At 45.0% G+C, this 26,837-nt stretch overlaps 1 protein-coding gene across 26 annotated transcripts in view; it reads left to right on the top strand.

Annotated features, from left to right (window-relative positions):
• Window positions 1-26,837, top strand: part of TMEM241 (transmembrane protein 241) — a 202,303-nt gene that overhangs the window by 75,549 nt on the left and 99,917 nt on the right. For 9 of the 26 annotated variants that reach the window (XR_010110105.1, XR_004667496.2, XM_063597226.1 and 6 more), the window contains 2 exons: window positions 5,715-5,784; window positions 10,088-10,181. Coding sequence is in view for 17 of the 26 variants with exons in the window: in XM_063597226.1 (XP_063453296.1) it covers window positions 5,715-5,784; window positions 10,088-10,181 (164 nt within the window). In the remaining 9 variants the exon portion in view is untranslated. Of the gene's footprint in view, window positions 1-687; window positions 846-5,714; window positions 5,785-10,087; window positions 10,182-10,382; window positions 10,485-14,312; window positions 15,886-26,837 lie in introns of those variants that run through there. The other 17 variants (XR_008621912.1, XR_609177.5, XM_055102534.2 and 14 more) reach the window with 6 other exon arrangements.

The raw sequence follows: 26,837 nt of genomic DNA, 5'->3' as shown, positions 1-26,837 counted from the left end.
GACCTCAGGTGATCTGCCTGCCTCAGCCTCCCAAAGTGCTGGGATTACAGGCATGAGCCACCATGCCCAGCCCCCCTACACTTTACTATGAAGTATCCCACTCCAGTGAATGCTTTTGTACAACGTTCCTAAATTTTGGTCTGGAGCTGCTTTTGGTTTGGGGGATGTGTTTAGCCACCAGTTTCTGAACATGGTGACTGCTGGTAATAGTTTAGACATTTTGGCCAACAGTCTGACATTTTACCTTGAGTTATTGCTAAACTTTTAGGTCAATACAAAAATACCTTGGACACTTAATTACTCCCTGGGAATACAAAGTGGTCAGAAGTATATGATTGTAGAATGTCCTGGGCAGAGGAGTAATTTGAAATAGGCTTCAGTTTCTTTTTGAGGTAATGAAAATATTCTGGAATTAGATAGTGGTGATGGTTGCACAACTCTATGAATATACTAAAAACCACTGAAGTGTACACTTTAAAAGGGTGAATTTTATAGTATGCAAATTATATCTCAATAAGAAAATGTATTGGGGGAATAAAAGGACATCTTTCTCATTTGAAAACCTGTTTGGAGCTTAATTATGCCGGAAGGGATACTTGCATGGATTAATTTTCCTTCAAGTTATATTTTCATAATTTTTGAAAAAGAGTGGACACAAATGTTCACCTTCCCTTCCGTCTCCTGCAGGATGGGGGATGGGTCTGCAGTGGGCAACCCAGGGCATTGTGGAGCCTGTTGGATTCATCAGAGAGAGTCCTGGGACACTGCTCTTGAAGGACTCTTCTCTGCAACTTCGATTTGTTGAAGTTTCCTGCCAGCTGAGGTGGTGTCATTGCAGAGGCCAGGTACAGAAAGTCGGGCTTATAAGAAGGGTTTTGCTGGGCCGTGGCACTGCTGAAGTGGCTGTGGGCTCCCTTGCTGTAAGGGAGCAGGACTACTCTTACAGGGTGGCTCCAATTCCTGCCAATTCATTCATTAGCTTTCTGATTGGACCAAGTCTAGCCCACTTCAAGGTAGAACAGAACTTTATTCTTTTTCACTTGCTTATTACACTTGCTATCTAGAACGTCTGCAGTGGGGCCTGAGTGTGTGTTGGATGAGCTGTCTTCCTGGTTCCCTGCTGCTCCAGTTAAGACACAGTCACAGTCAGTCTCCATAGGGACAGTCTTGGAAGAATCTGTTCATACTTTCTGACATTTTACAGCAGGGCTCAATTCTTTTTGGTTTCTTCTTACCCCTTCTTTTTTTCTATTTTTCTTTTTTTTTTTTGAGACAGAGTCTCGAACTCTCTTGCCCAGGCTGTAGTACAGTGGCACAATCTCTGCTCACTGCAACCTCTGCCTCCTGGGTTCAAGTGATTCTCCTGTGTCAGCCTCCCAAGTAGCTAGGATTACAGATGCCCGCCACCACACCCAGCTAATTTTTGTATTTTTAGTAGAGACGGGGTTCCACCATGTTGGTCAGGCTGGTCTTGAACTCTTGACCTCAAGTGATCCACCCGCCTTGGCCTCCCAAAGTGCTAGGATTACAGGCGTGAGCTGCTGCACCCGGCCCCTTCTTTTATTACCTGTATCTTAGTTATTTGGTAGTACTTTAAAAACATTTTTAAATTGATATGTAATTTACATATATGAAATATACATGTTAAATGTATAGCTCGATCAATTTTGGCAAATCTACACACCTGCGTAACTTATACCCTATCAAGATATAAAACATTTCTGTCACTGCAGAAAGCTTCCTAGTCACTCCCTCTCCACACCATGAGACCTCTATGGATCTGATGTCTGTTACCATAGATAAGTTCTGTCTATTCTCAAGCTGTTATAAATGGAATCATCAGTACTTTTTGTGTCTGGCTCATGCAGCACAATGTTTAGAGATTCATTCATGTTGTTGCGTATATCATGAGTTTGTTCCTTTTTCTTGCTGGTAGGGTTCCATTGTATGCATATACCACGTTTGTTTCTCCATTTACCTGTTGATGCTCACCTGGGCTGTTCCCAGCTTGAGGCTGCTCTGAACATTCTCATACCAGCCTTTTTGTGGACTTATGTTTTCACGTCTCTTGGATGAACATTTCAGAATAGGATTACTGGGTCTTAGAGTAGATGTATGTTTCACTTTCTAAGAAAGGATGTTTTCCAAAGTGTTTGTACCATTTTCCACTCCCACCCAGCAGTATGTGAGAGTTCCAGTTGCTCCACATCCTTACCAGCATTTAACATTGTCAGTCCTATTTTAACTCTTCTAGAGGGTGTGTGAGGGCTTCTGGATAGTGCTTTTGACTGAGCTTCCCTCCTCACTCACTCCTGAGTGATTGGAAGGAGGAGCTCTCTTGCAGGTGCACCTTTGGAGTGCGCTGGCAGCGGTGATGGGACCCAGGCAGACAGTTCTTCATGCCCTCAGCATGGGCCCCACCACAGAGTTTGCTCCGGGAATCTCAGAACCTTCCTTGAGAAGAGGATCACCTTTCCCCCTTGCACTCTTTTAAGTATAGTAGAGGAAATTTCCCCTGTTAAAGAGTTTATACTTCCTATTTGTATGGGGCCCCTTAGCTGTGGTGTTCAACAGAGCTCTAGAGAATTTCACGGAACAAGAGGAGCAGGGAGACTCAGGAATCTGACCCAGAAACAACCTTGTTACCTGGTGTGTCTGTGGCTCATGTGTGAGACAGAGCAAGCAGCACTAATTACTGCTTGGAACCGACCTCCTGTTTTCCTGCCAGTTTTGAGGGCGAGAACATGAGAGGAAATTTTCTTCACGTTCAAATATCAGTTAGTCTTGAATGTGGTAATATTGTGTCACACTTTTCACCATGGCAATTTCATGCTTTGTAATCTTTAGAAAGATGGGATTCACTCGCTCACTCAGAGTCAGCAGAATTGTAACTGCAGAACACAACAGTGAGGGCCTAACTCGGACTCCATTGCATAAGCCGCGTGTTGCTGTAGCAAAACATGTTTACAACTCTTTTTTTTTTTTTTTTTTTTGAGATGGAGTCTCACTCTGTCGCCCAGGCTGGAGTGCAGTGGGACAATCTCGGCTCACTGCAACCTCTGCCTCCCAGATTCAAGCAATTCTCTGCCTCAGCCTCCTGAGTAGCTGGGATTACAGGCACCCGCCACCACGCCCAGCTAACTTTTGTATTTTTAGTAGAGATGGGGTTTCACCATCTTAGCCAGGCTGGTCTTGAACTCCTGACCTCGTGATTCACCCACCTCAGCCTCCCAAAGTGCTGGGATTACAGGCGTCAGCCACCGCGCCCAGCCTTGTTTACAACTCTTTAGCCACTTGATTTGTGCTTAAGCCGTGTAGTTCAGCACTAGATGGTGCAGGAGTGTTGTTTTGCAGCAGACTCCTGGATCGAGTTTGCATGTGGCTGGGGCCAGCCAGCCACACGCTGCAACCTCTTCCGGGGGTATTTATAGCACAGTCACTAACATTTGCTGTTCCTGGGTTGCCGTGCACCCTCTCTGCTTAGGAGTACTACTTTAGCAAAAGAGAAGGCAGGTGGAAGGCATCGAAGGGGAATATTTGAGGTCAGCTTGAAATTGAGGACCACAGAGCCAGCTGGAAACTAGAACATTAGCTCTAGGGAAGGCAAGAGATGATCAGGTCTTTCCAATACTCTTGGTTTGGTAGTGCTTGCTGTGTGCTGGGTATATTGGTTATGGTGCTGACACACAGTGGGTGCAGGGGTGAGGAAAATAGCATCCCCACTCTCAAGGACTTGCTAATTCTAGGAGGAGGGACAAGTGTGAAGTCAGCTAAGTGGTATGTGAGAAACCAATGTGTGATGGTTTTAGAAATGGCTCAAAGGTAAGGGCTAGCTATTCTTATTTTCTCTCTCTCATTATGGGGTCAGTTTTCAGGATTTGGGTGGGGGTTATGATTTCCCGAGGACTGTGTTTTTTTTTTCTTTCTTTCTTTTCCTCCCTCCTAGTCTTCCTCTGACCACACTTCTGCTCTTTAGACCCCCTCCAAAGCCTGGGCTGGGTTGTAAAAGCTGCCACGCGCCATGAGTCCTGTTCACCCTGCTGGAGCATTTCTGATGAAAGACTGGGTGCTGAGAGGGGTGAAGCCTGAGAGGACTCAAGGTCCTAGGTTTCATTCGTCTCCCTCTCCGCCGTTCCTCATTATCACATTGGCTGCGCTGCAGTTCCTCTCACACTGAGAAGGAAATTGGGAAAGGGCCAAGAGCACACAGCTGCCAAAGAGACGGAAAGAATTCTCCATGGACGTGGACAGACTCTCCCTCCACTTTGCCTGAATGGAGGGCTCTGGCCACTCTCTAGGTCTGGGGTCCCTAAGGCATCCTTGCCTATCACTTCTGTGGGGAAAGGGACTTCAGAATATATCCACGCTCTTCGCACACTAAATGACAACTGATGTTGTCATTTACAAATTCCCTCTACCAACACAGTTTGACAGTAGAGCTATTCAGAGGAATCGTGGCTGAAAGAGAACAAGAAATCTTGTTGGGCTTCGTGAAAACCAGATCCCAAGAAATCCCTTCCTTGTAGTTAAACACACACTCACTCGCAGAAACAACACAAAGAAAATAACAGTCATAATTTTAAAAAACCCTCCAAAGAAATTGAACTCAGAACTTTCCTTACCAATAAATAGTTGAATCATTTGAGATCGTTTGGGTCTCCAAGAAAGCATAGGAACCCATCGTGTCTTTTGATCTGAAACCCTTGATTAATAGCGTAGTGGTGAAAGAAATGCTGCCTGTGTGTTCCACTGTACACTTAATATACTAGCAATACTTAGGAAAATCAGCCCTCTCCCCCCAGGCCCCCAGAACTGAGAGACAGGCCAAGGCCCAGGGGTCTGGAAGACCAGGCTCTCCAAGGGGTTCAGAAATTCCAGATTTGGAAGACTCAAGCTATCTGCTGTGGAAATGCTTAATTCCTTTTCTCCGGACATTTTTGGAAGGCTTTCTGCTTTTTTAATCTCCTGACTTCTTGTTTGTGACCAAGTTCAAATTCCAGAGAGGGAAGCAGCCAATATGTGTGATTATTTCCTCTTGCACCAAGTGGAACTAAAAGAATGAACTTACTTCACAAGAAATAAATGTACTCTTTGGACCTCAAACTAAAATGAATTTGCACAGTTGGTCTGGCCCCCGTGCTGTTCTTGCAGTCATTAAACATAAAAATGAAAAAAAAAAATGTCAGGGCAGTACATTCATGACCTTTTTTTAGATATAAGGCAGAAAAGAAGAAAAGAGTCTTGAAAAAGATTCTTTTATCCTGCATGCTCCCTTGTGCAGGGTTGGCTGCCTGGTAGAGAGGAGACAGCCGAAGGTTTGGATTGACTGGAGTTAACATTCTGGCTCCATAGTTTAAGAGTTGTGCAATCTTAGCCATGTTTCTTAACTTCTCTGAGCCTTAGTTTAAATGGGCACAATAGAACCTCACAGAGTTGTTACTAAGATTGAAAGAGATAAATACATAAAGATTTTAGTATTGGGCCCTGCACAAGGCATGCTCTCACTAAATGGGCATTATTATTATCATACTGTTATTACCATGATAAGACAATGTCAGTAACAGAATCCCTGGGAATGCTGGAGTGAATTCAATGCCAGGGGACTGAAAGCACAGGACTGCTAAAGACGCCTTCCTTGCATTTCCTGAGGCAATGGGGCAGAGGGTCATGTGAGGCCTCATGGGTCACTGTTTCACCATTGCTGTTCCCCTCAGGTGATCTCTTCAGCGTCCTGGACTTCCCATTCCTGTACTTCTACAGATTCCATGGTAGCTGCTGTGCCAGGTAATCGTAAGCTCACTCATTTGTATGCTTTCTGTGCTGTCCGCTGTGTCTTCCTCTCTGTGAAGTTCAGGGTCACTGCTAGTGACCTGAGTGAGTGGCAGGAGAGAGTGGTGGTGGATGCAGGCAAGGAAGCAGTCATTATGTCACCAGCAGGCTGTCACTTAGCACCCTTAGATGCTCAGGGCCAGCTTGGGCCCTGCCAGGACCCCTGGCCCATGGAAGTCCCTCCGCCAAGACAGTGATTTTCGCGCTTGCTCTAGAGCTAAGATTCTCCCACTTTTTTCCCCCTCCACAAGCGAATCTCACATAGAACTCCAATATATAAAACTGATGAAATGGATCCAGTTCAAGGGAAGATTTGGGTTCAGAATCCCACCCGCTCAGCTTTCCCCTTGGCCTCCTTCTTGCTCCTTAAGGCAGCCTCCAAAATAACCTCCACCAAACCTGAGGACTCTGGGAAATAGATTTTGGAAACTGATGGCTAGGAGATGTCTAGACAACCAGGTGATCATTAGTCTTGGGAAGGACTCAGGGATATAGGCCAGTTGGAGGGCTACATCTGAACACACAGAAGTGTATCCTCACCCTCTCCCCATGTCCTGCCACGATCACCACTCTGCTTGACCTCATCATGCCAAGAAATGGAAAGACTTATGTAGATAGGTCCAAAGCATGTGTGGTATCCCGATATGATAGAAAGACTGACCCAGGTTGAACCCCAGAATTGCTGTTGCTAATTGTATGATCTTTGGGTCTTAAGCTTTGTGCCTGGCCCAATAAATGGTGGTCATTATGATGATCTACTCAGGTTGACTATAAATACAATGTCAAAAGATCATGAAGAATTGCTATGTAAAAATCAGGCCACCTGTTCTCACAGATATCAAACAGTGCCTTGTGAAGCAGTGATTCTTTACAATGTTAAAAAGCTGCTATGTGGCTAGTGGACGTGTCCTGCTCCTCTGGTGTGTTTGGGCCAAAAAAAAAAAAAAAAAAAAGAATTACAGAGTTTGTTTCTGCATTTGAGCCTTGGAATGATTTATTTCTCACCCTCAGAAAAGTTTCAGGAAAACACTGACACAATTCACTTTCATAGTTCCTGTCAATTGGTTAGGCCTTGCCCGTTAGCTGGGATCACATGGCATGAGTCTTCGTGCTGGGCGGGCGGCTGCGGACTTGTTTCCCTTTGAGTCTGGTTATTTGGCAGCATGGGCAAGCAGGGTGTAGAGGGGAGGTCAACCATTGTTTGGTTATTTGGAACAGAGCAGCACAGTTCACAGCCCATTGATGTTGGCTTTGTGGGGTGACAATTGGGCTCTATTTTTGCCCCTTTTAATCTGCAACTTTCTCATAATGCAACATGATAAATCAGGGTTTTGTTTTATTCTAAAGATCTGGAAATCTCTGTTTGAACTGATGTGACTCTGTTACATTTTACCCATGCTTCTGTACAGAGCTCGGCCTCTTTGAGGAATGCATTGGTTTTCCCTGTTTCATTTCAGAGGCTCCACCATATCTCAGACTGAGCATTGTCACCTTCAGGAGGTTCTGGGGGGGCTCAGGAGGGGCACGGTAGCCATAGCCCAAAGACCCCATTAACAGGGAGTCTCCTGTTCCCAGATTCCTTCATTTCTGGGAGCCTCCCTCTGCTTTTCAGATCTGCCTCCCTAGCAAGGGGTAGATGGGCTGAAAGTGCAAGGAGAAAGATAAGAGATCCATGAGTAATGTAAAAATGAGTCACAGACATAGAAGTTAAGCGATGCAAAAGGGCCCCAGATGCTTCCAGAAGCCTGTCAGTCACAAACCGGCATGAGCTTATCCTGGCCCAGAGTCTGCACTGAGAGGACAGGTCAACATGGAATCATGCCACCCCTGTGGCTAGAGGCATAGAGGAGAGGGAAAGACTCGAGGGAAAGGAAGTCTGGGAGGTTGGGCAGGCACCTGTGAAGTTGTTACTTCCTTGGATGCAGAGGTGGGAGCCACCAAGAGGAGCCTGGAGCACTGCTGCCTCCCTTTTCAGCCCCACCCTCATGACCACCAGTGCCTGGCACATCTTTTTTTTTTTTTTGAGACAGAATCTCGCTTTGTCGCCCAGGTTAGAGTGCAGTGGTGCGATCTCGGCTCACTGCAAGCTCTGCCTGCCGGGTTCACCCATTCTCCTGCCTCAGCCTCCCGAGTAGCTGGGACTACAGGTGCCCGCCACCACATCAGGCTAATTTTCTTTCTTTTTTTTTTTTTTTTTTTTTGTATTTTTAGTAGAGACGGGGTTTCACCGTGTTAGCCAGGATGGTCTTGATCTCCTGACCTCGTGATCCACCCGCCTCGGCCTCCCAAAATGCTGAGATTACAGGCTTGAGCCACCACACCTGGCCATATCTCACTCTTTGTCTAGCTGGTCAAGAACACATTTCCATGAAGCTTCACGTCTTCCTCAGTTGTCCTGCCTCCAAATGCCAGGAAGAGTTTGGAGCTCCCTTTGCTATGGCTCTGGCCACACAGTGGCACTTTTGAAAATAGTTCCAGTGCAGGCAACTACATCTGTCCACTGCTGTGCCAGCGCCCTTGCTGGTCCAGAGATCTGAAGAGCCATGGAGACCTGGATTCTAATTGTACCTGTGCCCCAGTTCCATTGTTAATAAAGTGAGACTTTGGGGATAGTTAATCTTACTGTTCTAAAAGCCTCTGGTTTCCATTAAGATAGGATGAGGACTGCTATGATTATTTCTACTTTAAGGCAACTGAACCTGAGACAAAAAGGTGGGAAGGGGGATTTGGTTAAGGTTACGAGGGTCAGTAAGCACAGTGAGGAATAGAAATCCAGGCACTGGGTGTGATTGGGTAGGCCTGCTGCTTACCCACGGGCCCTCTTTGCCTTTTGGGTGTGAGTAACTTGACATCTTAATCCATAGCTGTTCAGCCTCCCATGACTGCTGATGCAAATTGGAACAAACTTTGCAGGTCATTAGGGCCAAATAGGCTGAAATACACATGGGGAAACCTAATGCCTGTCTTTAGTCCTGCCCCAAGAATGTGGCTGTGAACTAGTCTAATCTAATGAAGTGAAGGTACACATTTCTGTGACATTTGGCCTTAGGTGTGTTCAATTCAATTCAGTCTGCTTCCAATTCAACCTGACAAGCATTTAGTTAATGTGTACCGTAACTGAGGCCCCATATTAGGCTCTGTTGAAAATACGAAGAGCAGCCCAAGATTGGGCTTTTCCTGCTCAGAGTTTATGATCAGCATTGGAGCTGCGCACCAGTGCCTGTATAAGGTCAGATGGAAGTGTGGCAGTCAAGGGTCTGGAGATGCAAATGAAGTACAACTCACAGGGCTTGCCTCTCTAGCTTGGAGTTACAACTGCAGTCATATCTCTTACTTTGCAATTTTCAAGTTCAAATAACAGTCACACTCAAACCACCACTTGCACATATTTGCATGAAGTCAGCCTTTCTCTCTCTCTCTCACATACATACACACACACACACACACACACACACACACACACACACACACAGTCTGTCTCACCTCTTCCCCAGTTGTCCTGCCTTCAAATGTCAGGAAGCATTTGGAGCTCCCTTTGCTTTGGCCTTGGCCACACAGGGCACTTTTGAAAATAGTTGCAGCACAGGCAACTACATCTCCATCCACTGCTGTGCCCTCGCCCTTGTTGGTCCAGACTTCTGAATAGCCCCAAGATGCTGCCCCTTCCTCAGGTTCTCGAGTGGGGATCTTTCCATTCACACACATGTGTAGGCATCATTTCCAAAGCATACCTCCTATGGCAGGACAGCCTGGTTTGGGGGACTTCTGGCCTCAGCCATATGTGTCACTGAAGCCAGCCTTCCCCTTCAGATTCTTTTGAGCCTGGAGGCCAGTCCAGACTCTCTCTTCTCACATGGTGAGTTTCCCTTTGGAAGTCTTTTCCTGCCAGTTTATCTTGCTTGAAAAAAATTTAAGCTCTGCCTTGCCAAGCACCAAAACTCCAGAAGTTCTATGGGAAGGAACAAGAGGTGTTGTCCTCCACCTTTTTTTTCTTTCATGATTTAGCCAGAGGCCTCTGAAATTTCTTTGCACCATTCCTCTAATCAAAATTCTCCCACCATAGCTCCTTAGAAAAGCAGAGCTTAATGACTTTAAAATTTTTTTTATTTTCATCCAGAGATCACAGATCTAGAAAACACAGATGAGGTAGAGGTTGCATAATAATTTGAAATTGATTGGTAAAATGTAGCAGACACTAGTCAGCCATTGGCTAAGGGAAGACAAGCCTCACTAACAAGAGAATCTTTTCTCCTTCCAGTGGATTTTTGGGATTCTTTCTCATGTTCAGTACAGTGAAGCTAAAAAACCTTCTGGCCCCAGGGCAGTGTGCAGCCTGGATTTTCTTTGCTAAGGTAAGAGACAAGAGGGGTGGGAAATTCTCTCTCAAGAGCCTGTGTATCCAAAGATCTCAGAACCTGGGTAATGTGAAGTTGTTTGAGCTTCATGAGACCACTTCTAGGCGCTGTCCCTGAGCCTGATCCTTCCTTCATTCAGGTAACGATTTCTGAGGCCTGCTCATTTTATCAACATGGCATATTTCATCTTTCTTACAGTCCTGGAAGACAATCATGGATAGGCTCCTTATTTCCTTCCTGGAGGCTGTGCAGGTGTCCAGAGCTCAAGTGACTTACACAAGGGGACTCAGTCGATCCAAGGTGATAGAGAAAGGAAGATAGACAAATGGCCAGGTTGGGGCATTTCTATGAAACCTTAGAAAAGGGATTATTCTAAGAACAACCTCTGTGTATCCGAATGACTATGGGGGAAGCATAAGATAAAGTGGTGGGGGAACCACAAAGAAACAGAAGGAGCGGGGAAGTGGCTGTGGGATGGCCAATCTTAACTGAAACATGGTGGGGCCAACTTCTGTTGGCACGTTTCATTTCCTTAGTGCCTGTGAGGGAGGCAAGTTGTAGAGCTCCAGATGCTGCTTTCAAGGAGTAAGCCTCCTTAATTAATTAAATTTAATTTAATCAAATCATTATTTAACTTGGGCTTTTAGTCATCTTTGTGTTTTATGGGTTGAAGTTTCTCCAGAAAAAAACCTCAAACATTTTGCTTTGAGAATACGATTTTTAATGATATTTTCACCCCCATGCATTTTTTTGTTTGTTTTTGTTTTTGTTTTGTTTTGTTTTGAGACAGGGTCTTACTCTGTTGCCCAGACTGGAGTGCAGTGGCATGATCTCAACTCATTGCAACCTCTGCCTCCCAGGCTCAAGCGACCCTCCTGACTCAGCCTCCCAAGTAGTGGGATTACAGGTGTGCGCCACCACACCCAGCTAATTTTGTATTTTTAGTAAAGATGGAGTTTGACCATGTTGGCCAGGCTGTTCTCAAACTCCTGACCTCAAATGATCCACCCACCTCAGCCTCCCAAAGTGCTAGGATTACAGGTGTGAGCCACTGTGCTCGGCCCACATGGCCTATTTTTTAATAGCATTAATAATTCCAATTCTAGCAGAATGTAAAAAGTAGCTGAGATATTGATTTCTGGCATGACAGAGTGAGGAGGTTGATGAAACCTCTTCCCAAAAAACACCTAGAAAGCTGGAAGAAAACTGTCAAAAACATCCATTTCAGCTCCCTAAAAATTGACCAAATATATGCAATAAATTGAGACGCATTTGTTCATGAAAACTATTAACCTTTGGGTAGGAACAGAACGAATCTGTGGTGTTTTTGCCTATCATCACTCCCATTCCCTCCTCCCCAGTGTGATAGTTCAACCAGAGCAGGCTAGGCTGTGAAAACCAGCAGCCTTACCACCACTTCCAAGAGGGGTTCACTCTGTTTGGAGGATTGTCTGTTAAATAGGCCAACTCGGTGGTGCATGAACACGAAAGGCCAGTAGCTTTACTAGCTTGAGTTGATAGTCCTCTTTGGAACAAGCAGTGGACCAGTGGTCTAGTGGGGGACTTAATAGGTAGTTCTGAGAGATGAGACAGCAATCAGGGGCTTGATTTTTTTTAATATGTCCCAGATTGAACTTAGTCTGTGTATATGAGCAGTAGTGATGGAACAGGCTCACATATTCCTGGCCAGCAGAGCCTGCATACACACACAGAGGAGCTGTGAAAGAGCTAGCAGAAAGTAAAAGCCAGGGCAGATGTGAAAACAGCCTGGGGTTTGAATGTGCTCTCCCAGCCCGCACGCAGAGTCAGGAGCAGGGAGAAGCCTTTCTGGCCCAAGGTGTTGGAGCAAAATTTCTGACTAGTCTTTGCCAGAACACTAAGCTATGCAGACATGAGGATGACCCTTAGACACCAGATTTAAAAATAAAAACAAGAAAAAAATTTGAGTAAAGACATCAGCAGCTGTAGCTTATATGGGAAACAGATTTCACATTCACAATTTAGTCCAGGAAAATCACTAAATAAGCAAAACAACAATAACAACAAATCTTGTGGGGAAAGTCAGATTTCAGAGTTGCTACCGTATGTTATGTAAAAGGGTCTGTATTCAACAAAAACATGAGAGACATTCAGAGAAGCAAAATGTGATCTGTGTGTAGTAAAAAAGTGGTCAGCAGGAACTATCTCTGGGTGTCTGTCCTCAGAAGTAGGATTTAGCCTAAAGAGTCTACAGAGCAGCTATTTAAATTTATTCAGAAATCAAAAGGAAACCATGTTTAAAGAAGCAAAGACTCGGTGAATACAGAATCTCAATAAAGAGATATAAATTATTTACAGAGAGGAAAAGAAAGAACCAAATGGAAATTCTAGAGGTAAAAAGTACAATAACTGAACTGAAAGTTCTCTAGAGGGACTCAACAGATTTGACGTGGCAGAAGAAAGAATAAGTGAACTTATAAGTTCTTTTATAAGTACCACTTATAAGAAGGTAAAGCAAATGAAATAATTCAATCTAAAAAAATAGGTTTTTGTTTTGTTTTGTTTTGTTTTTTGAGACGTAGTCTCGCTCTGTCGCCCAGGCTGGAGTGCAGTGGTGTCATCTCAGCTCACTGCAACCTCCACTGCCTGGGTTCAAGTGATTCTCCTGCCTTAGCCTCCCGAGTAGCTGGGACTACAGGTGCCTGCCACCACGCCTGGCTGATATTTTGTATTTTTAGTAGAGACGGGGTTTCACCATGTTAGCCAGGATGGTCTCGATATCTGACCTCGTGATCCACCTGCCTTGGCCTCCCAAAGTGCTGGGGTTACAGGCGTGAGCCACCGTGCCTGGCCAAAAAACAGGTTTTTTTTAAATTGAAGAAATGTGAACAGAGCCTCAGAGACCTGTGAGACATCAAATATAGCAACAAACATATGTGTAATAAGAATCCCAGAAGAGAAGAGAGGGTTAGAACAATATTTGAAGAAATTAATTTGTTGAAAAATATTAATTTACAGATTCAGTAAGTTCAGTGAGTCCCAAGTAAGATAAACAAAAAGAGATCTAGACACATTATAATCAAACTGTTGAAAGACAAGGAGAAAATCTTAAAAGTGGCAAGAGGGAAATTATTCAACATATATGGGGGAACAACAGTGCAATTAGTGGCTAACTTCTCATCACAAACAGTGGAGGCCAGAAGGCAAGTGGGGTGACACATTCAACATGCTGAAAGAAAAACCTGTCAACCAAGGATTTGATATACAGCAAAACTATTCTTCAAATATGAAAGAGAAATAAAAACATTCCTAGATGAATAAAAACTAAGAGATTTGTTGCTAGCAGCCATATCCGTAATTACATTAAATACGAATAGACTAAATACCTGACAAAAAATAGAGACTGTCATATTGGATTTTTTTAAAAACAAAACCCAGCTATATGAGCTATATGCTGTCTATAACAGTTATACCTTAAAGTAAAAGACACAAGTAGGCTGGAAGTAAAAGGATGGAAGAACCACACAGACAGTTACCACAAGAGAGCTGGGTATAGTGGCTATATTAAAATCAGACAAAATAGACTTTATAACAGGAAATATTACTAGAGAAAAAATAGGGACATTTAATAATGATAAAAGTGTTAATGCATTAGGAAGATATAACAGTTCTAAATATATATACACCTAAAACAGCACCCCAAGATATGTGAAACAACAAGTAATAGAAAAGATAGATTATTTAACAATACTAATTGGAGATTTCAATACTGCACTCTCAGCAGTTGACAGAACAACTCAGTAGAAAAGCATGAATATAGAAGTACATAGAAGACTTGAACAACACTATCAACCAATTGACATAACTGACATTTATGTGACACCCCACCAATTGATTTCAGAATACACATTCTTCTCAAGTGCACATGGAATATTCTCCACAATACGTAGTATGCTGGTTGACAAAACAACTCCCAAGTTTTAAAAGATTGAAATCATATGAAGTATGTTCTCTGACCATAGCAGAATTAAATTTGAAATTCACAATAGAAAAAAATCTAGGAAAACCCCATTTATTTGGAAATTAAATATACTTCTAAATAGTTTGTAGGTCAAGGAAGAAATTACAATGGATATTAAAATTTTTCAGTCAAATGAAAACAGAAGAGAGTGGATAAGAAAGAGCTGGAAGGACTGTGTGGTAGATAGAGCTCCCTCTCCCCTCTCCCCTCTCCCCTCTCCCCTCCCCCTCCCCCTCCCCCCTCCCCCCCTCCCCTCTCCCCTCTCCCCTCTTTCCACGGTCTCCCTCTGATGCCGAGCCGAAGCTGGACGGTACTGCTGCCATCTCAGCTCACTGCAACCTCCCTGCCCGATTCTCCTGCCTCAGCCTGCCGAGTGCCTGTGATTGCAGGCGTGCGCCGCCACGCCTGACTGGTTTTCGTATTTTTTTGGTGGAGACGGGGTTTCGATGTGTCGGCTGGGCTGGTCTCCAGCTCCTAACCGCGAGTGATCCGCCAGCCTCGGCCTCCCGAGGTGCCGGGATTGCAGACGGAGTCTCGTTAACTCAGTGCTCAATGGCGCCCAGGCTGGAGTGCAGTGGCGTGATCTCGGCTCGCTACAACCACCTCCCAGCCGCCTGCCTTGGCCTCCCTAAGTGCCGAGATTGCAGCCTCTGCCTGGCAGCCACCCCGTCTGGGAAGTGAGGAGCGTCTCCGCCTGACTGCCCATCGTCTGGGATGTGAGGAGCCCCTCTGCCTGGCTGCCCAGTCTGGAAAGTGAGGAGCGTCTCTGCCCGGCCGCCATCCCATCTAGGAAGTGAGGAGCGCCTCTTCCCGGCCGCCATCACATCTGGGAAGTGAGGAGCGTCTCTGCCCGGCCGCCCATCGTCTGAGATGTGGGGAGCACCTCTGCCCTGCCGCCCCGTCCGGGATGTGAGGAGTGTCTCTGCCCGGCCGCCCTGTCTGAGAAGTGAGGAGACCCTCTGCCTGGCAACCACCCCGTCTGAGAAGTGAGGAGCCCCTCCGCCCGGCAGCCACCCCGTCTGAGAAGTGAGGAGCGTCCTCCCTCCTCGTCTGGGAGGGAGGTGGGGGGGTCAGCCCCCCGCCCGGCCAGCCGCCCCGTCCGGGAGGTGAGGGGCACCTCTGCCTGGCTGCCCCTACCGGGAAGTGAGGAGCCCCTCTGCCCGGCCAGCCGCCTCGTCCGGGAGGGAGGTGGGGGGGTCAGCCCCCCGCCTGGCCAGCCGCCCCGTCCAGGAGGCGAGGGGTGCCTCTGCCCGGCCGCCCCTACTGGGAAGTGAGGAGCCCCTCTGCCCGGCCAGCCGCCCCGTCCGGGAGGGAGGTGGGGGGGTCAGCCCCCCTCCCGGCCAGCCGCCCCATCCAGGAGGGAGGTGGGGGGGTCAGCCCCCCGCCCGGCCAGCCGCCCCGTCCGGGAGGGAGGTGGGGGGATCAGCCCCCCGCCTGGCCAGCCGCCCCGTCCGGGAGGGAGGTGGGGGGATCAGCCCCCTGCCCGGCCAGCCGCCCTGTCCAGGAGGTGGGGGGGCGCCTCTGCCCGGCCGCCCCTACTGGGAAGTGAGGAGCCCCTCTGCCCGGCCAGCCGCTCTGTCTGGGAGGGAGGTGGGGGGGTCAGCCCCCGGCCCGGCCAGCCGCCCCATCCGGGAGGGAGGTGGGGGGGTTAGCCCCCCGCCTGGCCAGCCGCCCCATCCGGGAGGTGAGGGGCGCCTCTGCCCGGCCGCCCCTTCTGGGAAGTGAGGAGCCCCTCTGCCCAGCCAGCCACCCCGTCCGGGAGGGAGGTGGGGGGGTCAGCCCCCCGCCCGGCCAGCCGCCCCGTCCGGGAGGGAGGTGGGGGGGTCAGCCCCCCACCCGGCCAGCCGCCCCGTCCGGGAGGGAGGTGGGGGGTCAGCCCCCCGCCCGGCCAGCCGCCCCGTCCGGGAGGGAGGTGGGGGGGTCAGCCCCCCGCCCGGCCAGCCGCCCCGTCCGGGAGGGAGGTGGGGGGTCAGCCCCCCGCCCGGCCAGCCGCCCCGTCCGGGAGGGAGGTGGGGGGGTCAGCCCCCCGCCCGGCCAGCCGCCCCGTCCGGGAGGGAGGTGGGGGGGTCAGCCCCCCGCCCGGCCAGCCGCCCTGTCCGGGAGGTGAGGGGCGCCTCTGCCCGGCCGCCCCTACCGGGAAGTGAGGAGCCCCTCTGCCCGGCCAGCCGCCCCCTCCGGGAGGGAGGTGGGGGGGGTCAGCCCCCCGCCGGGCCAGCCGCCCCGTCGGGGAAGTGAGGGGCGCCTCTGCCCGGCCGCCCCTACTGGGAAGTGAGGAGCCCCTCTGCCCGGCCAGCCGCCCTGTCCGGGAGGGAGGTGGGGGGTCAGCCCCCCGCCCGGCCAGCCGCCCCGTCCGGGAGGTGAGGGGCGCTTCTGCCCGGCCGCCCCTACTGGGAAGCGAGGAGCTCCTCTGCCCGGCCACCACCCCATCTGGGAGGTGTACTCAACAGCTCATTGAGAACGGGCCATGAAGACAATGGCGGTTTTGTGGAATAGAAAGGGGGGAAAGGTGGGGAAAAGATTGAGAAATCGGATGGTTGCTGTGTCTGTGTAGAAAGAGGTAGACATGGGAGACTTTTCATTTTGTTCTGTACTAAGAAAAATTCTTCTGCCTTGGGATCCTGTTGATCTGTGACCTTACCCCCAACCCTGTGCTCTCTGAAACATGTGCTGTATCCACTCAGGGTTGAATGGATTAAGGGCGGTGCAAGATGTGCTTTGTTAAACAGATGCTTGAAGGCAGCATGTTCGTTAAGAGTCATCACCACTCCTTAATCTCAAGTACCCAGGGACACAAACACTGCGGAAGGCCGCAGGGTCCTCTGCCTAGGAAAACCAGAGAACTTTGTTTACTTGTTTATCTGCTGACCTTCCCTCCACTATTGTCCTGTGACCCTGCCAAATCCCCCTCTGCGAGAAACACCCAAGAATGATCAATAAAAAAGAAAAAAAAAAAAAAAGAAAGAAAACAGAAATACAACATATCAAAATTTATAGATGCAGCTAAAGTAGTGCTTGAAGGGAAATTTATATCTGTAAACACCTATGTCAGAAATGAATGAAGGTCTCAAATCCATAACTTATGCTTCCATCTTAAGAAACTAGAAAAGAAGAAAGGGCAAACTAAATTCAGAGTAAGCAGAAGGAAGAATATAATAAAGTTTAATGTGGAAATTAATGAAATAGAAACCAGAAAAATAATGTAGAATATTAATGTTGATTCTTTGAAAACATCAGCAACATTGACAAACCTCTGGCTAGACTGACCAAGAAAATAAGAGAAAAGAGGCCAGGCATGGTGGCTCATGCCTATAATCCAAGCACTTTGGGAGGCCAAGGCAGGAAGATCACTTCAGCCCAGGAATTCAAGACCAGCCTGGGTAACGTAGTGAAACCCCATCTCTACAAGAAAAAAATTTTAAATGATTAGCTGAACATGGTGTCACATACCTGTAATCCTAGCTACTTGGGAGGCTGAAATGGGAGGATCACTTGGGAGGTCAAGGATGCAGTGAGCCGTGATCACGCCACTGCACTCCAGCCTGGGTGACAGAGTGAGACCCTGTCTCAGAGAGAGAGAGAGATAGGAGAGAAAAGAGAGAGAGAGAGAGAGAGAGATGCAAATTATCAAAATTGGAAATGAAAAAAATGATGTTACTACTGATCCTATAGAAGCTAAAAGGATTGTATATTGTAGATAACTTCAGATTTTGAATAACTTTATGACAGAAAATTAGTCAATTTAGATGAAATGGGCAAATTCCCAGGAAGGCACAAATAAGGAAAACTGACTCAAGAAGAAATGAAAAATCTGAATACATCCATAACAAGTAAATAAAAATAAGTAATTTAAAATCTTTCTTAGGTTTTTAGGAAAAGAAAAGCTCAGCCCCAGTTGGCTTTATTGATGAATTCTATCAAATATTTAAAGAAGAAGTGTTTTAAAACAAATTCTTTTAGAAACTAAAGGAAGAGGGAATAACTCCCAAGTTATTCTATGAGGTGGGTTACCCAGCTGTAAAGCCAGATAAAACAAATAATAAGAAAATTACCAATATTCCTCATGAACACAGGGACAAATATATTAGCAAAATCTTAGCAAACCAAATTTGGCAACATATAAAAAGAATTATACACCATAATCAAGTGAGATTTATCTCAGGAATGCATAGTTGGTTTAACATACAAAAATTAATTAATGTAATACCTTGTTTTCACAGAATAAAGAACAAAAATACATGATCATTTCAATAGGTTCAGAAAAATCATGACAAAATCTAGCATCTATTCATTATAAAAACTCTCAAAAAACTAGTAATATAAGAGAACCTGATAAAATCTGTGAAAATCCTGTAACTAACATTATCTTTAACAGGGGAAGACTGAATACTTTCCCCCTAAGATCAGGAGCAACATAAGAATGTCCACTTTCACCATTTCTATTGAACATTGGAATGGAGTTTTTAGGAATGCAATAGGCAGTGCAATAGGAAAAAAAAAAAAGCATCCAGATTGGAAAGGAAGAGATAAAATTGTCTTTATTCACAAATGAGACCATCATATATATAGAAAATCCCAAGGAAACTATAAAAATAGTTGAAGGCAGGTTGTGGTGGCTCATGCCTATAATCCTCGCACTTTCGGAGACTGAAGTGGGAAGATCACTTGAGACCAGCCTGGGCAATATAGTGAGATCCTGTCTCTACAAAAAATAAGAAAAGTAGTCTGGCATGGTGGCATGTGCCTATAGTCCCAGCTACTCAAGAGGCTGAGGCAGGAGGATCGCCAGAGCTCAGGAGTTTGAGGATGCAGTGAGCTATTGTCACCACTGCACTCCAGCCTGAGTGACAGAGCAAGACTTTGTCTCTTAAATAAATAAAACTAGTTTTACTTTAAAAATATTTTTTTTTTGTAGAGATGGGGTCTTATGTTGCCCAAGCTAGTTTCAAACTCCTGGCCTCAAGCAATCCTCCCATCTCAGCCTCCCAAAGTGCTGGGATTACGGGTATGAGCCAGTGCACCCAGCTCAAAGTTTTATATATTAGTAATGAAAAGTCATGTTTATTAAAATAAAATTAAGAAAACAATTCCATTCACAATAGCATCAAAAAGGAAAAAATACTTTGGAACTTAACAAAGAAGTATCACATTTATACATTGAAAACTATAAAACCTTTTTGAGAGGAATTAAATAAAATCTTAAAAAATCAAGAGATACAATATTGTTAAGATGGAAATTTTTGCTAAATTGATTCAATGTAATCCCTGTCAAAATCCCAGCAGGCTTTTTTTTTGGTAGAAATTCACAAATTTATCTAAAATTTATTTGGAAATGCAATAGCCAAAACAATGTTGACAAAGATAAAGTTGGGGGACTTAAATTATGTGATTTGAAAATTTAGTACTAAGCTAGAATAATCAAGACATTATGGTATTGGTGTAGGGATAGGCATTTATGGTCAACTGATTTTCAACAGAGGTGCCAATCACAATGAGGAAAGAATTTTTTATTTTATTATTATTATTTTTTTGAGATGGAGTCTCCCTCTGTCGCCCAGGCTGGAGTACAGTGGTGCGATCTTGGCTCACTGCAACCTCTGCCTCCCGAGTTCAAGCCATTCTTCTGCCTCAGCCTCCTGAGCAGCTGGGATTACAGGTGCCCACCACCATGCCCGGCTAATTTTTGTATTTTTAGTAGAGACAGGGTTTCACCATGTTGGTCAGACTGGTCTTGAACTCCTGACCTAGCGATCCGCCCACCTCGGCCTCCCAAAGTGCTGGGATTACAGGCGTGAGCCACCGCGCCTGGCCAGGATTGTTTTTTCAACAAATGGTGTTGGAGCAATCAGATATCCATATACAAACCAACCTACAAATAAACAATCTTAGATCCTTGCTCGCCATCATTAACTCAGAATGGATCACAGACCTGAATGTAATGCTAAAACTGGAAAACTATCAGAAGAAAACATAACAAAAAGCCTTAATGGCCTTGGGTTTGGCAGATTCTTAGATATGACACCAAAAGCATAAGTCATAAAATAATTGATAAAATGTAGTTTACTTAAAACCTTTTACAATTCAAAAAACACCATTAAGAAAATGAAAAGGTAGGCTGGGTGCTGTGGCTCACGCCTATAATCCCAGCACTTTGAGAGGCCAAGGCGGGCGGATCACGAGGTGAGGAGATGAAGACCATCCTGGCTAACATGGTGAAACCCGGTCTCTACTAAAAATACAAAAATTAGCCAGGCGTGGTGGCGGGCACCTGTAGTCCCAGCTATTCGGGAGCCTGAGGCAGGAAAATGGCATGAACCCAGGAGGCAGAGCTTGCAGTGAGCCGAGATCGCGCCACTGCACTCCAGCCTGGGCGACAGAGCGAGACTCTGTCTCAAAAAAAAAAAAAAAAAGAAGAAAAAAAAAGAAAAAGAAAATTAAAAGGTAAGCCACAGCCTAGGAGAAAATATCTGCAAATCATAATGTCTGATAAAGGAACTATATCCAGAATATATAAACAATTCTTACACCTCAATGAGATGACCTACAACCCAATTTTAAAATGGTCTAAAGGAAAGCAGTTTGTTGATTGCTGAAAGAACTTAAAACAGAATTACCATTCAAACCAGCAATCCCATTATTGGGCATATAGCCAAAGGAATGTAAATTGTACTACCATAAAGACACATGCACATGTATGTTCATCACAACACTAGTCACAATAGCAAAGACATGGAATCAACCTAAATGCCCATCAATGGTAGACTGGATAAAGAAAATGTGGCACATATGCACCATGGGATACTATACAGCCATAAAAAAGAATGAGATTGGCCGAGCATGGTGGCTCACACCTGTAATCCCAACACCTTGGGAGGCAGAGGCAGGTGGATCACCTGAGGTCAGGAGTTCGAGACCAGCCTGACCAACATGGTGAAAATACAAAAATTAGCTGGGCGTTGTGGCATGCACCTGTAATCCCAGCTACTCTGGAGGCTGAGGCAGGAGAATCACTTGAACCTGGGAGGTGGAGGTTTCAGTGAGCTGAGATAGCGCCATTGCACTCCAGTCTGGGCAACAAGAGCGAAACTCCATCTCAAAAAAAAAAAAAAAGAATGAGATCATGTCCTTTGCAGCAACATGGATGGAGCTGGAGGCCATTATCCCAAGCGAAACAACATAGGAATAGAACACCAAATATCGCATGTTCTCACTTATAAGTGGGAATTAAACACTGAGAACACAAGGATGCAAAGAAAGTAACGGTTGACACCGGGGCCTACTTGAGGGTGAGGGATGGGAGGACAGAGAGGATTGGAAAACTACCCGTTGGGTACTATTCTTATTACCTGGGTAATGAAATAATCTGTACATCAAACCCCTGTGACATGCAATTTACCTATATAACAAACCTGGGGATGTACCCCTGAACCTAAAAGTTAAAAAAAAATACAAGTTAAAAATAAATAAATAGGCCAGGCTTGGTGGCTCAGACCTGTAATCCTAGCACTTTGAGAGGTGGAGGTGAGCGGATCACCTGAGGTCGGGAGTTTGAGACCAGCCTGACCAACATGGAGAAACCCTGTCTCTACTAAAAATACAAAATTAGCCAGATGTGGTGGCGCATGCCTGTAATTCCAGCTACTCAGGAGGATGAGTCAGGAGAATCGCTTGAACCCAGGAGCCAAGATCACGGCATTGCACTCTAGCCTGGGCAACAAGAGTGAAACTCTGTCTCAAAAAAAAATAAAAATAAAAATAAAAAATGTAAATAAATAAAATGATAATGTTGAGGCCAGACATAGTGGCTTATGCCTGTAACCCAGCACTCTGGGAGGCCGAGGCAGGTGGATCACCTGAGATCAGGAGTTCGACACCAGCCTGGTCAACATAGTGAAACCCTGTCTCTACTAAACATACAAAAATTATCTGGGTGTGGTGGCGCACGCCTGTAGTTCCAGCTACTTGGGAGGCCAAGGCAGGAAAATCACTTGAACCCAGGAGGTGGAGGTTGCATTGAGCCAAGATTGTGCCACTGCACTCCAGCCTGGGTGACAGATCAAGACTCCATTTCAAAAAAAAAAAGATAATGTTGATACTTATAAAAAATAAAACTGATCTAAACACATGAACAGATATTTCATAAAAGAAGATATCTAAATGGTTAATAAGTACATAGGAAGGTGTTTGGCATCACTAGTCATTAGAGAAATGCAAATTGAAACCATGATGAGATATCACCGCGCACCCACTACTATAATTTTTTAAAAAGGTACAGACAGTGCCAAATGTTGGCAAGGATGTGGAGAAACCAGAACATTCATAAATTGCTGGTAGGCATATATACAGCCACTTTCAAAAACAGTTTGGTAGTTTTCGAAGATTAAACATAAAGTGACTACAACCTAGCAATTCTATTCTTAAGAATCTACCCAAGAGAAATGAAAATATATGGCCACAAAAAACCCATACATGAGTGTTCATATTAGCATTATTCATAAGAAACCCAAACTGGAAATAATTCTAAATGTCCATCAACTAGTGAATATATAAATAAGATATAGTATATATATATATACAATTTGGAATACTATTCAATAATCAGAAGGAATGGGCTATAAATACATTGCTACAGCATGGATGAACCTCAAAAATATTATGCTAAGCTAAAGAATCCAGTCACAAAAGAATACATATAGTATTATTCAGTTTGTGTGAAATGCCCATAAAAAGGCAATTTTATAGAGACAGAAAGTATACCAGTGGTTTCTTAGAGAAAGAAATTGACTGTGAATAGACTCAAAGGAAGTTTTTTGGCTAATGGAAACTTTCAAACTGGATTGTGGTGATGGTTGCATCATCATTTAAGTTAATTTATTAAATTTGTTCATTAACAATCATTACACTTTATAATAAGTGAATTTTATGGCATGCAAATCATCCCTGAAAACTGTAAAGTAATAGTGCTCAAAGCATAGTGCTTAAATCCTGTCCTTTAGGATTTAGGACATTTTTTTTTTCCTGTGTATATGAGTTTACCTATTTGACAGTTTCAAGTCTCTTTTTTATTTATTGTATTTTTCTTTTCTTCTTAAATTCTGAGGGAAGTTTATAATTTTTCTCTTCAATACTTAATTCAGAAGAGGGAGGATTTTTAATTGGCTGCTGTGGTTTAATGCTAATTCTTCTTAAATGAAAATTGGATTCAATGAGCCATTAAGATCTATCTCTTCCAGCCTCGGGTACATCAAGCAATCTCCCCTCTCTCTCTCTTTTTCCTATTTGAAAATAAGCTTGTGATCCTCCGTGGTAGAATATGTATCCATTCTTTGAACCACCTACACATCAAAACGTGCTGACATTTGAAATACAACAAAATCATACTTAGCAATACAGCATTCCCATGATGTCATTGTGCCTACACTGGGTGCCAGCATGTTCAGAAAGTGACTCAGAAGGATGTTTCAGTGGTGCCAGAGGAGAATCGGGCTTATGTGAAGACTAAAAAATACACAGGGAGGGAGGTCGTTAAGGGGGCCGAGGGGCCTTCTTCACTGCTCCAAAAGGACCCATTTGGGGGCTGTTTTCGAAGATGTCACATCAACTTCATCAGTTCCAAGTTCTGAGAGAAGGCATCCATGTCTGTCTCTGGTCCTCACCTTTTTCAGTATCTTCCTCAGATCTGAGAATACTTAGCGTGGGGAAAAAGTGCCTTTGAAGTCATTTTAGGTTGTTATCACTATTATTGTCGTTTTTCTCTCTGGGCATTTGAGAAAAAATTTAAGAAGCCAAAAGTATTGGAATATTTAGCAACCCTTTAAAAAATAATCTCTCATTTTGGTAAATTTGGGCATGTAAAATCTAACTGCATCTTCATAAAATCTCAGGATCCCCTCTCACATATGATGTAAAGCACTCAGGCAGAACAAAGTAAACAAATTGAAGAGAAATGCAGGGACGTGTGTAGACGTGAAAGGAAGATGTGGTGTGTGTGAGTTTATAGTTTTCTCCTAGTCAGTTTCTCCAGCAGATTTCAATCCTCACATGAGAATTCTTCCTGGATTGAGTAGTGCCTTGTCTTACTCTTGTTAACTTCAAACTGACTTGAGTTCTCAGCATCACTGGGAAGAAGCAGCGGAGGTCAGAGTGAGTTTATGTGGCGCAAGAGCAAGGGGTGGAGAAGCTTCCTCGGACAGCAGCGGCAATGCTTGTGGGGCCTGAGGAGCCAGTCTGTGCTCCTCCTTTCAAAGCTGCCTCTGTAAGATCACTTTCTTCCTTTAAAGCTGATGCCATAATTGCTACCACCATCTCATGTCCCGAAGACAATGACAGGCAGAAAACCCAGCCTTTGTCTGTTTTTTTCTATGGCCCTGGGAAAATAACTTTTCGTAGCTTGCTCAGAATAAGTCTCTTGATTTGGTTTCATTTATATTTTCCATTGTTAGAATTTCATCTTTCATATACACAGGACCAAGATGAAGGTGGCCCTCACTCTTGGGCTGTGCAGTGCTGGGTTGGTGCCTGAGTGTGAACAAGCACCTCAAATGCCGCAGCCTAGGCACCTCACTTGCCTCCCCTATCCCTTCCCTAAAACTATGTCATAATGTACTGCTGGCCTGAAACAGCTGGCAACTCCAGGGGTTTTAAGATATACTTGATTTTGTTTTTTTTTTAGAGACAGGATCTCTCTATCACCCAGGCCAGGGTGCTGTGATGCCATCATGCAACTGTATCCTCAAACTCCTGGCCTCAAGCAATCTTCCTGCCTCGGCCTCCCCAGTGGCTGAGACTATAGGCACGCACCACCATGCCAGGCTAATTTTATTTTTTTATAGAGATGAGATCTTGTTATGTTGCCCAGGCACTAGATTCTTACAGTTTGGGTGATACTAGAGATGTCCTGGGCAGTGATAGGAGAGAGGCATGCACGGAGGCTCTAGTCTTTTCCATGAGGTGCGTGGTAGAGAGACTGGGATTTCAGGGGGGAAAAGGAAAGGAAGAAGTACTCACTGTTTGACTTTGGTCACTATTCGCGGAACCCCTTTGCTCTAGTCTGAATGTCTATGTTCCCCTAACATCAATACCTTGAAATCCTAAGCCCCAAGGTGATGGTAGTAAGAGGTGGGGACTTTGGGAGATGAGTAGCTCATAAAGGCAGAGCCCTCATGAAGGGCATTAGTGTCCTTGTAAAAGAGGTCCCAGAGAGCTGCCTTGCTTCTTCCACCCTGAGGATGCCGTGAGAAAGTGCCATCTCTGAGACAGCAGCCTTCACCAGACACGGAATCTGTAGGGGCTGTGACCTTGGCCTTACCAGCCTCCAGAACTATGAGAGACAAATCTTTATTGCTTGTAAGCTACCCAGCCTATAGAATTTTGTTATAGCAGCCCAGATGGACTAAGACACCCTGTAATCCTCCATTGTTTCATCTGTAAAGCAAGGAATCTGAACTAGAAAGATATCCAAAGATAGCGCACAAACGTTATGATGATAACAAGCTCTGACAGTGCTGACTATTGTATCTGGTATTCAAGACTAAATGCTAATCACATTTACATTGAATTGTAGCATTATATAATGATCTGCTAGGAACTATATTATTAATTATCAGTGCCTACTTAATAAAGCATTTGCCAGATTTTAAAATTATGTAATAAGACTGATTAAAGTAGGAAATATGCAGCAATCTGACCTTTCACCCCTGTCTCCAAGTGCCACCTTCTCTTGTGGATGATTGTGTTGTAAATGCTACAAGCAGTTAATTGGATTGTTTATCTCTCTTTTTGCTTTGTTTGGACAGTCAGAATTTATACTTATAGGCTAGGTGTGGTGGCTCATGCCTGTAATCCCAGCACTTTGGGAGGCCAAGGCAGGAGGATTGCTTAAGGCCAGGAGTTCAAGACCAGCCTGGGCAACATAGCAAGACCCTATTTCTACAAAAAGTTTTTTTTTAATAGCCAGGTGTGGTGGCTTGTACCTGTAGTCCCAGCTACTTGGGAGGCTGAGGCAGGAGGATTGCTTGAGCCAGGAGTTTGAGGCTGCAATGAGCTATGATTGCACTACTGTACTCCAGCCTGAGCCACAGAGTGAGACCTTGTTACACTTATGGCATGAGATTTTCCTTCCCATTGCTCCTTAGGATGGAATGGTGTTCATACTGTCAGAGTGAAAGATGGGCAAAGCCTTCTTAGATATGGTCCCATGTAAGTCCTAGAACCTGGAGCGCATTGTGGGTACAGAAGTTGGGCACAGAGTCAAGGACCCGGGGGGACATATTGCAAAATTAGAAAATGCTAGAACCTGTGATCCTAAGTGTTTCAAAGCAGAATATATGAGATAATATATGTGAAAATGGCTGGGGGGTGGAAAAGTGCTCTGCAGACACAGAGCATTATGTAGAGTCATACAGACCTAGACCAAGACTTAATTTGAACCCAGCTTTTGAGTCTTGTCTGCCACTTTCTAGGTGTATGAATCATTTTTTCTCATCTGTAAACAATGCAATAATAATGTCTATGTTATTGAGAGGATTAAATAATATGTAGACAGCCCTAGATTAATGAGAGCCAGCAGTTGGCAGGTCTTCCTTGACTCCATCAATCTGCTGTTTTAATTCTCTCATGAAATTAACCAGTGATTTCCTGGGTCTGAATTTACTGTT

This window comes from Pan paniscus, chromosome 17, assembly GCF_029289425.2.
Source record: "Pan paniscus chromosome 17, NHGRI_mPanPan1-v2.0_pri, whole genome shotgun sequence".
NCBI lineage: Eukaryota > Metazoa > Chordata > Mammalia > Primates > Hominidae > Pan > Pan paniscus.
Note: the sequence above shows the minus strand (reverse complement) of the source record. Positions and strands in the feature narration are given on the sequence as shown.